This window comes from Mesocricetus auratus, unplaced genomic scaffold (genome assembly GCF_017639785.1).
Source record: "Mesocricetus auratus isolate SY011 unplaced genomic scaffold, BCM_Maur_2.0 Super-Scaffold_6730, whole genome shotgun sequence".
NCBI classification, from domain to species: Eukaryota; Metazoa; Chordata; class Mammalia; order Rodentia; family Cricetidae; genus Mesocricetus; species Mesocricetus auratus.
The window spans coordinates 92,949,374-92,963,554 of record NW_024429184.1 but is presented as its reverse complement, the minus strand read 5'-3'; the positions used below and the strand labels follow the sequence as shown (position 1 = coordinate 92,963,554).

At 41.2% G+C, this 14,181-nt stretch overlaps 1 protein-coding gene across 10 annotated transcripts in view; it reads right to left on the bottom strand.

Moving 5' to 3' along the window:
• Nucleotides 1-14,181, bottom strand: part of Ablim3 (actin binding LIM protein family member 3) — a 113,021-nt gene that overhangs the window by 61,088 nt on the left and 37,752 nt on the right. For all 10 annotated transcript variants that reach the window (XM_005074675.4, XM_040741729.1, XM_040741730.1 and 7 more), the window contains one exon: nt 11,631-11,768. In XM_005074675.4, the coding sequence (XP_005074732.1) occupies nt 11,631-11,768 (138 nt within the window). The remainder of the gene's footprint in view (nt 1-11,630; nt 11,769-14,181) is intronic.

Here is a 14,181-nt window from a genome sequence, read left to right as displayed (position 1 = left end):
ATACAAGGCAGCTCTCTCAAGCCCAGACAGTGGTAGGTAAACCAACAAAATAGTTTCCAAGCCTGTCGATATGTGGAGCCAGCTTGTAATGGGTGACATCACCTCAGTAAATACTATTTCATTACTGAGAGTTCTGCAAAAGAAGACAGATTGGAAACGGGAGAGCTTTCCAGATGTGGGCAAACATATCCCTAAAATGTTTGCTCACTTCTGTAGGCTGGCAGCAGGCTTAACAGGCAGTGGGGGTTGGACTGACCTGGGAATTAGATCACTAGGCTCTAGTCTTGTCCCTGACACTAAGTCCCTGGATGACCATGAACTTGACCCTCACCTTCTGGGGGGCCTCAGTTTACTTCTGTGCAGACTGAAGAGGCTGACATTTTAGAAGTGACCTGTGGGCCCACGAGAAGAACTTGGGGCTTGCCATGTGCCTGAGGATTTTGGATTCAGTATGAACTCTTGCAGCTGGGTGGATGGTGGACGCAGTGGTGACAGGAAGCTAGAAAGGGTTCGTTTTTTCAGGCACCATGAAAATTCATCCTTTCAAACAATACCTGGCCTTGGGAGCAGGCAGAGACAGAGCACAGGCTGTTCTGGGCATGCAGGTGGTAGATCAATTGCTTCATGGAATTAGTTGGGTCATGGCCTACTACCTCATTGGAAACAGCTCCTGTTTTTTCCCTTCATTTTTTTCTCTTTTGTTTTCTTTGCCAACTCCACCTCCAGAGTCATCTCTCCCAGTGGAGAAAACCAGGAGGCCATGAGAAAACTCGGAACAATCAGTTCCTTCATTTCCTCCAAGGAGCTTGAGAAGGAAGTTTGTGGTAGGAAGGATGTAAAATTTGATAAGAATCTTCGGGACTCCTGGAAATACAGTAGGGAGCAGGGATGGGAGGCAAGGAGCAAATGGAGCACTGCAGCAGCAGATATGGATGAGGGCAGGCAGAGCCTTACACACGGCACACGCTAAGCGAGGAACTGGTGAGAATACGTACATCCAGGTAGCTATTACACACACACACACACACACACACACACACACACACACACACACACACACACACTTAAAAATCCAATCATTTAAAAACGCAATCACTTGGGGCTGGGGAGATGACTGGGTAAAGCCGCTGCTACCCAGGCATGAAGACCTGAGTTTGGATATTCAGAACCCATGTAAAGCCGGTGCAGTGACGCACATCTGTAATCCCAGCACTCTACAGCGACACGGGAGGTATAGACAGCCAGCCTGAAGTATGTAGCAATGAACAAGAGACTCCCATCTCGAGAAAGGTAGAAAGGGAAGTTGTCCTCTGACCTCTACTTGTGGAAAACTTTCTACCTTTCAGATAAAAACAAAACCAAAGCAGATCATATGACTGGACAGTAAGAAAGGTAATTACACAAACTTAGGATTGCTTGTGGAAAATGCAGATGAACGTCACCTGTGAGCACACTGCCCGGAAGTAGGTCTCACACACAGCCACAGCACATGTCAAACAGAGATGCACTATTTTGCAGGTTGCTGGACTTTCGTGTTGCATAGTTTTAAAGTTCTCTGGCTTCTCTGTGGTTCCTTTGTGAGGGGGCTGGCTTGTTACTATGGAGATATCAGGTGTGTGAGTCTAGGATCCTTCCAGAGAAATCAAGATGTTCAAGACTGGATTTTATAAAATTTCAAGATTATAGTTTGAAGGGCCTGGAGGACAATCTAATTCAATATCTAAAACGTTTTAACTGTGAAATATATAACACACGGAAAAATACATCCGTACAGTTTAAAGAACAATTAAAATATGCAGCCATGTGTTTGTAACCAAGTTTCTGAACTAGGACATTCTCAGCACCCGAGGAATCTGCCTGTGGACAGTGCCCTCTCCCCACACGGTCCCTGATTGGATGTTTATTATCCTTTTGCTTTTCTTTGCAGGTTTACCATTTATGATGTATCTATACATAATAGATCATTTAGAATAGCCGGTGTCTGAACTTGACATTGCCAGACCCTTCTGCGTGTACCCTTCTGTGTTCGCACAGTCTGGGGGGGGCTGTGTGTTTAAGTCATGCTGGGTGGTCGCAGCTGCAGGCTGCCCCACTGCCAAGAACCAGCTTTGGCGAGTGCCGCACTTACGAAAAGCTGCTATGAGCATCGCTATCTGCTGTCTAGGTTTTTTTCTTTTTCTTAATTGATGTTCCCACCAGCAGATCCCAAAGGTCCTAATTACCACCAACACTTGGGGAGACCTGATTTGTCAACAGGAGAAGTCAAGTCAGGCGCTCAAGCAGCCCCACGTGTCCAGTCACATCCACAGTCAAGGGCAGAGAGAGTAAACATGCCTGCCTTTCCCGTCTTGCTGGTGCTTACTACCCTGGGCTGAGTATTCACCCAAGAAATGGTGTCTCCCACATTCAGGGTGGATCTACCTAACCCAATTGATGATCAAGACAAGCCCCATAGACATATCCACAGGCCAAGCTGACCTAGACAATTTGTCACTGTGACGCTCTCCTAAGGTGTTTCTATATTGTGACAAATTAACAGTTAACATTACCCAGAGCAGCATGTGTCTGGAAGATGCTCAGCCGTGAGTTTTATCATTGAGACCCTGGTGCACACCTCAGTATTTACGTTGTTAATTTACCATTGTTTTCTTTATGGCTTGAATACTCTGTACCATATTTAAGAGATGCTTCTCTACTCCCAAACCCTAGAAGGATGCCTCGATGTTGTTTTCTAGAAGTTAAGCTGTATTGCTTTTCATATGGCTGCAGTCCACCCATCTGGAATCAACATTTGTGAGGGATATACAGTAGGGACTCAATCTCCCCCACATGGATAGTTAATCATGTCTGTGCTGTTTATGAAGCTGCTTAATTGTTCTCCACTGACCAGCAACAGACCTGTTTCCTTATGTGCTTTGTTCTTGTTCTATATTCAGTTCTGATGGCCTAGCTACCAGTCCTTATTCCAAGACCCTGGGTGTCAACAACTTACACACTAACAATAAGCGGTGATGGCTGGTAGGACAGGCCCTTGGCTTCGCTGTTATTCTTTAGGGACATGGATAATCACAGACCTTCTGCCAAGAATTCAATTTTAACAGACTCCTAGTTTCCATGGGAAACTTTATGGAATGTACTAGAATTGCTTTGAATCTATAGTTTATTCAGTATAGCACTGTCATTTTAAATTTATTTTTAGATGCATTTACCTGATTTTGTACATTCGAGTACATGTATGCCTGTGTACCATGTGTATGCCTGGTGCCCTCAGAGGGGAGAAGGTATCGGGTCCCTGGAACTGGAGTTACAGATGGTTGTGTAGGTTCTAGGAACCAATCCTGGTCTGTGAGAGCAGCAGGTGCTCTTAACCACCGAGCTATCTTTGCAACGGGTCACCTTTCTTCTAAAGTTCCCTAGGGTTTGGGTTTTGTCGGCTGTACTTTGTGGTGTTGCTTAATCTGCTCCCCTTCTTGCACTTCTGTGGCTTGATAGTTAAGTCTAGAAGTGCCAACGGATATTTGGTTCATTGAACGCTTATGGTTTAGGGTGAGAGTGTGCGTAGAATTGGCTATTGACTACCACTGTCCTGATATATCACCTCACTGGAGGTTTGCAAACTTAAGAAAGTTCTGCTTAGCCAGTTCTTTGCTACTGACCCCGCCTTTTTTTGCAAAAGAGTTTTAACTGAAGATCCAGTGGTTCAATTTCTTGGGGAGCTACAGGACCACTCAGCTTTTAAAACTGACTTTTTAAAACATTTTTTAAACTGACTTTTAGTAAGTTTCACTTTTGACAGGATTAATTTTTTTTACCCAAGTTTTAAAATATGTTATTCTGAACTGTTGATAGTATGATGTGTTCACTACATCAGCACTTGTAGTATCTTCTGATTTTAACTTTAACTTTGCCCATTGCGTACTCCTTTCTATTTAAATGATTTTTACAATCACTTTATCTATTTAGCTTATACTTGAAAAGAACCCACGTTGGCTTTGTTGATCTGTCATTTTCAGTGGTGTCTACCATTTCCTTCTTGTTGTTTTCCTCATACTCACTTTGCTTTTCAAGCTTTTAGAATGTGGTATTTGGTTCGCTAATGTTCAGACTTCTTTTCTGTTGTGATTATTTAAGGCTATATGCTTTTTTTCTGAGTAATTAATATTCTCTAATATAAGTAGTTTTTGCATCATATCTTTAGCTCTCATCATTGCTAAGCATTTTCTGTTTTCCATTAAGGTTTTGTTAATCATTGCAGCTTACATTTCTTTTCTTCCATCTTGGGGTCCCTTTCCTTCTGCCTACAGAACACACTCCAAAATTTCATTTAATGAGGGCCTGCTGAAGCAAAATTCAGCTTTTGTCTATAAATGTTCTTTGACCAGTCTTAATGACATATAATTCCATGTTATAAAATTCAACTATTTAAAATGTATAACTCGACCATATTTAGTAAACTTTAGTGTATTTAATATCTTCATCACATATGAAATATACTATATACTCATTATAAATCAGTACTTACATTTCTTCATCTCTTCCAACCAGTAATCTTGCTTATTCTGAGTATTTCATATATGTAGATTGAAATACATATTTGTGATGGGTTTCCCACATGTTTCAAAGGTCCATTTACAATGGAGAATGCATTTCATTCCTTTTTCCTGGTGAATAATATTCTATTGTATTTTATTTATCAGTTAGTTCATCAGTTGATAGATGTTTGAGATTCCCCTTTTCAATTACTATGAGTAGTACTGCTATGAACATCATGCATAATACTTGGTGTGAAATATTTCACTTCTTTTTTTGTATGTGTGTATGTGTATGCACTTGTGTATGTGGGAGATGTAGGTACCTGTGTGCGTGGCACAGGAATGGAGATCAAAGAACAACCTTGACTGCTGGTCCTTAGTTGCCTTCTAACTTTTATTTAGCTTGCAGCTTTCCCACCAGGCAGGCTAGTTGGTTCATGAGCTCCTAGGAATCCACCGTCTCCACTTTCTATCTCCACATCACTTGGATTTACATGGTTTTGGGGATCCAGTCTTCACTCCTGTTAATCATCTCCACAGACTCTGTTTTCATTTTTTCTTAAAATGAAAACCACCTAGGAGTGGAATTTTGGATTCTAGGCTTAATCTGAGGAACTGCCAGACAGTCTCTAAAGTAGCATCATTGTTTATATTCCCACCAACAATACACAAGGATCGCAATGTCTCTATATCCTCCTCGACACTTGTATTGGACTTTTCTGATTTAAGCCATCCTTTGTGTAAGAACTTGTGTGTATTGTGGTTTGATTTGCTGTCACTGAATTCTAATGATATTGAGCATTTTTATGTGTTTGTGGGGGTATTTATGTAACTTCTTTGGAGAACTGTCATTTCCTTTGCCCGTTTTGATACTGGGTTATCGTTATCATTGTAAAAATTCCTTACATAGCTTAGACACAGAGTTTGATTAGATATCTGATGAGTAAATATTTTCTTTCACTTGGGCTGTTATCTTCTCACATTCTTAAGGGCGTATTTAAGCCAGGCATGGTGGCATACTCCTTTAATCCCAGTTCTTGGGATGCAGAAGCAGATGGATCTCTATGAGTTCGAGGCTAGCCAGATAGTGAGTTATAGGCTAGCCAAGACTTCAAAATGAGACCTTGTCTCAAAAAAGAAAAAAATCAAGGGTGTATTTTGAAGCATAAAATTAAGCTTTGATGATGTTTAATTTGCCTGTTTTTCCTTTGCTGAGTCTTCTTTTAGTATTATCTGAGAAGCAGGTGCCCTGTTCAAAGTCACAATGATTTATTAGTCTATTTTCTCTTTAAAATGTTACAGTTTAGCCAATATGTTTGTCTTTGAACCATTTTGAGCTAATTTTTGTGTATTTGTAAGAAACAGTTTATTTTCTGTCTTTCCTTTTTGTCCCTGATTATTCAGTTTTCCAGGAACCATTTATAGAAAAATTTGTTTTTCTCTATTGAATTATCTTGGCACCCTCGTTGAAGATAAACTGGCCATAAATGGAATGGTTTATTTCTGGGCACTTGATTCCATTCTTTAGATTGGTATGTCAGTCCCTGTGCTAGCACCACACCACACGCTTATTAGCTTTCATTAGTAGCAAGTTTTAATTGTGAGAAGTACTGTGTCTTCAATATTCTTTTTCATTGTTTGCTCTTTGTAACTTGTTATGAATTTTATGAACTGATTTATGCTGTCTCAAAATGCATATGTTGAAGCTTTACCCTCCACTCTAATGGTATTTGGGGACAAAGTTGTCATAAGATAAATAGGTTTAGGTTTAGATGAGGTTTTGAGAGTAGAGCCCTGTAAGGAGCTCTCTCTGTCTCTGTCTCTCTGTGTCTTTCTGTGTCTCTGTGTCTCTCTCTCTGTCTCTCTGTCTCTGTCTCTGTCTCTCTCTCTCCTCCCACCTTCTCTTTACTATGTAGAGACACTGTTACTATGATGGCTGCCTCTACAAGTCAGGAGGAGTCCTCATGAGAACCAAATACATCCTGATTTTGTACTATTAGTTTTTTTCAGAAATGCCAAAAAATGTTCTATTTTTAAGCCACCCAGTCTATGGTATTGTTATGACAACTGGAGGTGACTAGACATTGTATTATGTTGGCCCAACTGAACTCAACTGGAGGTGACTAGACATTGTATTATGTTGACCCAACTGAACTCAATGACAACTGGAGGTGACTAGGCGTTGTATTATGTTGACCCAACTGAACTCAAGCTATCTCAGCCGTATTGCAGTCTGATTTATGAAGATGCGATGGTTTTCTGTTTGCTTTAGTATTTTCCGGTTGTCATAATTTTTATGTTTTGTTATATTTATTTGTGTATTTTACTATTGTAAGTAGAATTTTTAAAAACTGAATTTATTGTGTGTTGTGGTGTGTGTGTGTGCATGATATAGTGCATGTGTGGAGATCAGAGAACATGTTATTGAGAACCACTTCTCTCTTTCCACCATGTGGGTTCCAGGGATTGAACTCTAATTGGCAGGTTTGTTGGCAAGTGCCTTTATCCACCAGCCCCTGGAATTGTTTCCTCAGTTTTAATTAATTTGTAGTAGTGCTGGGAATTGAACTTGGAACCTGTGTATACTAGGCAAGTGCTCTACCACTGAGCTGTTACATCTATAACCCTCTCAAATTTATTTTCAATCATCCACTGCCAGTGCACAAACATGCAAATGGCTTGGAATATTGATTTCGTGTTCTGAAACATTTTTTATTTATTAGTTCTACTAGTTTTTTCATGTATTACATAGGTTTGGCTATACATGAGATCGTGTTATCTGCACTGGAAACTTTTCATCATTTCTTCTCAACTTGTATACTTTTTAAATTTAATTTTATTGCCTAACCCAGCATATCATTGAGTATTAGTCATGAGTATTATACCATCTTCCCTTTATCTTATGGGGAAAAATTCAGCTTCCCCCCAGTAAGTATGACATTATATGTGGGGTTGTATTTGTTCTAGATAAATGGTTTCTATGAATATATAATCCTACTTCGACAAGTAGGCCCCCTCCCCACACATGAAAGAACATCCTTCTGTGTTCTGGCTTGTTTGTTGATATTAAAGCGTCAACTGTCATCCTACTTACCATTCATATGCAGATAACCTGTCTGCTATTTCTGGTTACTTTTAAGATCACCTCTTTATCTTTGATGACCTGAGGTTTCACTCTGATGTATGTAGGCTGCTTCTTTTATATTTTCCTGCAGAGTTTTATCATGCAGTTGTAGATAATGTACACTTTAATATGCACTTTCCATTGTTTCTGTCACCTCTCTCCTCCATGATTTGAATTTTTGTCTCTGAGTTACTCATTTTTCTCATAAAGCTGAGTTCCTTCCACAAGGATTATTATTTTCTTTTACTGTTTGTCAAGTGTGAAACTACGTTTTAAATTTCTGACTCTGGAAAACACCTGAACTGATTGGAACTGAGGCTTCAGTCACGATGGAAGCTCCTTGGCATTCCCTGCTCTCCTATACACTGGGTCATCAATACCACTTTTGAGCAGCATCAGTTACTGAAGAAACACTTCCAAGTGAACCCCTACCCTGACTGGGAGGCTTGCAAGGTCCTGGCCACCAGCCTCAACCTGGAGGAGCAAGCTGAGACTTAGTTATAATGACGTGAGCACAGGCAGAAGGGCACCACTGAGCACGCATGCACCCTGTCTTAGACCTTGTCCAGCCTTGCTCTATTAGCCAATCCTTGAGCCCTCTTCCTGCCCTGCCCAACTCAGCCTCTGGCTCTGCCTTTTACTAGTCATTTTATTGCCAGTGCCTGCAACAAGGATGGTGAACCAGAGACCACTCTGTCACCCAAGAAGGCCTTCTTGCTGGTCAGCGAGCACAGTTGCTCTTACTGGGGCTGGAGTGTGGGTCCAGGAGGGAGTCTTCCTGTGACAACCATACCCCCTGCTCCTCAAAGTTCTAGAAGCATTAAGCAGGCTCGGCATCTGGATATCAAGGTGGAATTAGTATGCCACACAATGAACCAATCTCCAAGGATTCCTGGATCTCCAGGTAAGGCACCCTGCAGACCCTGCAGGACCTCCTCTGATTCCCCCATCTGCAGGTGCCTGGATGCTGCTTTCTTTGTTCTTTTCTGAGAGGGCTCACATACTCAAGGCCAGCCCCAGACTTAGTGTAGCTGAGGATGACCTCCAACTCCTAGTCCTTCTGCCTCCATCCTCCTGTTTTGGGTTTGTTTTATTTTGTAGTTTTTTTGTTTCCGGCCTGATATTTAGAGTTCTCACTTCTCAGGTGCTAAGCTGCTCAACAACTATTTGTGAGATGTTTCATTGTTTAGATTTTTTCCATTATTAAAATCTTTTTCATTTAATACGCATTTTATTTTTGGCCAAGCCTCTCGCCTGTGAAGTTTCATGCACCATCTTGCCCTGGAGTTAGTTTTTTGATGTATATCTATGTGTTTATTAACACTTTTCAACTTGCTTTGTAGGGATCTGTTAGATGTTCATGTCTAGCAATGGCATATTGAAAATAAAATTATTCACAGAAACTAAAACTATACTTTGACTCATAAAATGTATACACAATATGAGTATCCTCCGTGAATCATGTAATGGATGGACAGTTGCATCGATGTTTCAGTTCCTTAGACCCATTAGGCAAGCTTCCTTGCTATTCTCTTTGCTTTTGTTTGAGAGCCATTTTTCCCCATCATGCACTGTGAGTAGGCCCTCTGCTGTATGGTTTCCTGTTATATCCCAGCTTTGATGACTCTAGCCGGTCTGGTTTTCTCCATGATCCACTTAAGCTTGATACTTCCAAGGCTTTGCACAAACCATCGGGATGAAATCTGGCACTGGCTGTTCCACTACCAACTCCCCTGACTGTTTCTGACCTCTGCTGGTTCCTTCCTTTTATCTCAACACAGTACACTGTGTTGAAAGAGTTGCAAGAAGCACGCGTAGACATTTCAGAATTTTAAATGAGGAGTCTATTGAAGGCAACGAATCTCCTTACTTGTTAGTGAAGGAAACCCAAATCCTGTCATTTGTTTTACCTCTAAGCAGCTGACCTAGAAATATTCAGAAAAAATAATGGTCTATTTTCCTCCTTAAAATCTCCATCAAAGGAGACTCTATAGCCTCCTTGTGAGGACTGTGCACGCGGCCAAATGGTTCCCTTCTCTGCATTCACACCCTTGCGATCTGAGACTTCAGATTTCCCCACAGAGGCTAAGGCTTGAGTCTGGGTTGGCTAATGGCTTGCTTTGTCAACAGGGGGACATGAACAAGTATGACCCAAGCTGGGGTGTGAAAGATGTTGATTACTGTAGTGTGTCCTCTTGTGCATGGAGAGCTGACACCATCAGACGAGGGAGAAGCCATATCCAGGCACTGGTCCATGGTTACATTTTGTCTGAGCAAAACGTAACTGCTAACACTGTCTTCAGAAAATTGATTGCAGAGATACATGACACGTCCCTCCCTTATGACATCTTTACTTTTTAAAAATTTTCTGTCCAGCCTCAATTTATGATATGTAAAAATGGTCACTTACCAAAATTCTTATATAGCTCAAGTGTACTAAAGGGTTTGCCAATTCTCAATATAAATATATATATATATATAATCTAAACCACACAAATTAAAACTATTGTATATATGCTTCTATAAACAAATCGGAGAATATGCAATACATATTGCTCAATGACAAAGCCCAGCTGAATCATAAAGAAAGGAATTTAGGATTCTTCTCCATGGCAAGGGAAGCCAATCTCAGATACATGAGACTGAGGTAATTATGGATAAGAAGAAAACTGTAAGTTTCCATTGACCATAAATTCAATATAAGCTAATGCTAAGAATTGAGTCCTTATGAAATCAAATCAGTATGAGTCCCATTGACAGAAACATAGTGTGTGCTGTGTTTGTTGGGCCTTGAGAACTGTAATGTATCCTGGGGATCATGATTTAAGAATAATATTGAGGACCTAGAATGGATCAAAAAGGAAGCCTCAAGATAATGACACAGGTAGGAGTCATTTCAGATAAGGTTCAGTTTGAGGACCTGTGATATAACTTGTCATGGGAAGACCAGACTAGGAGTATCCAAAGGACAGTCACAGGGAATGGCAAACAAAAAGGACACATCAGACTTTCACAACACAGGCCCAGGTTCACCAGGTGCAAGTCACAAGTTCCAGATCAAATTCACAAGCAGTCTACCATGGCAATGGCTGCTTTGTGAATTTGGTAGTCTGGAGGCAGAGATGGGGGGTGCATGAGGAGAAGTGTTCGCCAGCACTCTAGAGTAGAGTATGGCTTGTGGGCGACAGGACTCTCTTTCAGATGAGCTCCTCTCCCTTCCTGCTATAGCGATTCTTTCTGTTTGGTAACTATGAGCTAGCCTTGGTGTAGGATGTAGGACACTGTGAGTCAGCTCTATGTGGGTAAGATGTAGCAACAGAACATCTGTTTCCAAATGGCAAACCTTATGAAAGTCCATCCAATCTTTCCTTTCGTTAGACTTCTCTGTTGAGGACTGCCCATGCTGTCACAGAATAGCTGCACATCTCAAAGCCAGACTGGGTCTATCCATGATAGCTTAAACCATCATTCACTCTCCAATTGACTGACAGTCACAAGCAGTAGTCTTTTCAGATGTAGAGCTTAGCCTTGGTGGCTGGAGAGATGGCTCAGTGGTTAAGAGCACTGGTCATTCTTCCAGAGGACCTGGGTTCAATTCCCAGCACCTACCTGACAGCTTACAGCTGTCTGTAACTCTAGTTACAGGGGATCTGATTCCCCCATACATACTTACAGGCAAAACACCAATGTATATAAAATAAATAAATGATTAAAAAAAAAAGAAGTTAGCCTTAAGGATTGCCCTCTTCTCCTGGCCAGCCCGTCCTCTGAGGTGACCAGGACCCCCTCTTTACCCCTCACAGCCACATATCCAGCTCTAATCTCACTCATCTCCACATTACTTAAGAGCGAGCTCTCAGATGAAAGTGCTGGCCTTTACAGATATCTCAACAGCTTGTTCTTTCTGTCCCTAGGCATGTGCTGGCAGGGAACAGCCAAGAATCTGAGACGCGAGCTGAGACACGGTCTCCTACCTTGACAGGTGAAGCATCTGATGTGGAAGTGGTTGTTGTGGACACGGACCACTTCCCCTTTGCAGGTGTCTCCGCAGCGGTAGCACTGGATGACATTAGAGCTGCCCCGGGGACTGTAAGGACTCTGCTGGTAAGGAACTGTAAACAGAAACAAGAGATCACTGTCTAGGAGGTTCTGATTCTTTGAAAAGTCAGTCGTGAGTTACCATAATCTTAACTAGAAGAATAAAAAGTAGGAAGGGTAGAAATTATCCCCCACATCACTGAAGTCCCCAGCACATTGCCGAACTTTGGTACTGAACGGCTCTGAGATGAGTTCACGAGTCTCCTCCAACAGGCAAAGACTCAGCCGTGCACATAGATAGCCTTTCCTTGCAACACTAGAAGCCAAAATGCTGAGTGAAGAGACATGGCAGAGGAAATAGTGCAGTCATGTGCTGCATAAGGTCCAGGCCAAGGTCAGATACATGATAGGGGCCCTGGGCATCAGAAGGGAGCTGGAAAGGCCCCATTGCCTGATGCTGCTCTGATGGGCAATGCTGAGGAACAAGGTGCTCGGCATACTTATGATATTGCTGCAAACAAACCCACTGCACTGCCAGTCCCGGACGGCGCATACTGTCATGTATAGTACAGGATAATTGACAAAGATAACGCATGATTGTCACTCATTTTGTGTTTCCTATACCGCATTTTTTTTATTGTTATTCTACAGTTCAAGCTCCTTAAACTGTGGATCAAAGCCTCATAGGGGTTCATGTAACCAAGTGGGGGAGGGTTGCAAAAAAATCTGGCAACAGTAAAAGATTTCTGAGCATGCAGTAAAAAAAATTAATACAAAATCAAATGTGTTGTGAATCTAGCTGTTCCTGGCAGCCCTCACCCATGCCGCGGTGGGACTTTCCCGCAGCCTTGGTTTTGAACAAAGATGTTATGGTCATTCTCCCTTGCTCATGCCCTCAGACTACGCATTGTTAATGAACACTGCCTCAAACACCTTGGCTCAGATAGTAGACCATTGTGTGTTCTGAACTACAGTGGTTTTATGGACATACAAAGTTTTCTCTTCTCATAGAAACATAATAGTTTAATTATGGGAAACAAAGACTTCTGCTCCTTTTCGATGATCAAGCCTGAGCATTTTAGAAGCAACTAAGTACATCTTTGGGTTGTATGGTGTCAGAATGTCTGATTTTTAAAAACTGCTTCTTGAGACATTCACTTGAGTTCCATAAAGAAATTGTTAAATCAATTTTGACTTTGGATGGAGGCAGAATTTCCAATGATTTATGAAAGTAACAATACTTTCTCGATTTTATACAACATATTATTCCAAGTGCCACTATCAACGTTGGACAGTTCTGGAGAGACTGAGTCATGATTAATCTCCTGTTTAGACCTGCTCATGATTACTTTTGAGTTCTACTTTCCAGTAGATATAGTTGGTTCAAACACCCTAAAATCTTGGAATTGAATAATAGGTACCTGCCTAGATCACAAGACCTCAGGGTTGAAATGATATTTGCAGCCATCTGATGCATCCTGATGAAGTAACTTTGCCTTTGAGAAACCCAATCTCTTTTGTAGGTAACCTTAGAGGTCTTTGATGAAACATTATTCAGTCCCTTTATTTCCACTCAAAGTTGGAAACAGTTTAAAACCATCTGTTCATACTTTATTAGAAGGCCCGTTCTTGTTCTGAAACCACCACTTAGCATGTAGACTTCATGGATTATAAGTTTGCTTGAACTACAGAGGGGATCTAAAGACCACATCCTTTCGAGGCTCTTGACCTACTGTAGCTGTAGTCTGTTCACTGGCATTTGAATGCCTTCTAGGCAAGTGAAGGAGTGTATATGGCAATGGAAAGTGAATGGAGATTGTGTGCATTCTTTCCCTCAAGAAGCCAGTATTCAATTTGCATCTGGCTGTTCTCTTCATCTAGCTATGAGTGAAGGAAGTCTTGATGATACCTAAGATCCTGGAGCCTGGATCCATGTATAAGCCTCCCTCATGAGCAAGAACAAATTTTTGCTGTTGTGGCTTGCAAGACTTTGTTAGTGCAGCATAACTGCACTACTTGATCAGTCTGGAACCTGATATTTTCCCTTACTCAATTTTGTGTTACCCACTTCATCCTCAAGCTAGCTTCATGATAAGGAGGTCTATGATCTCTTCAACTTATCTCATTCACTCTTCTCTTTTTCAAGACAAGAGAACAGGGCTTCTGATTCTTTCCTACTTACATGTGTCTAGAGCTAGAAGTACACTATAGAACAATGATCTGGCTGCCTAACCCTGAAACTAAACTCTTAGAATTTTGGTAGCTAGGGTGGAAGAAAATATCATTAAAAAAAACGACAGTTTCATTGGCCTTGAACTCATAATTTTCCCAACTGTGCCTCACAAGATTATAGGTGTCACCAAGATGCCTGGCTCAATTTCATAATCTATTTCCATTATTCATTTTTTTCTTTTCTGTCCTAAATTGAAGTCATAAAAGATAAATCAAAGAAATTCCTTCATTAGCCAGGTAAAGAAATCATCAACT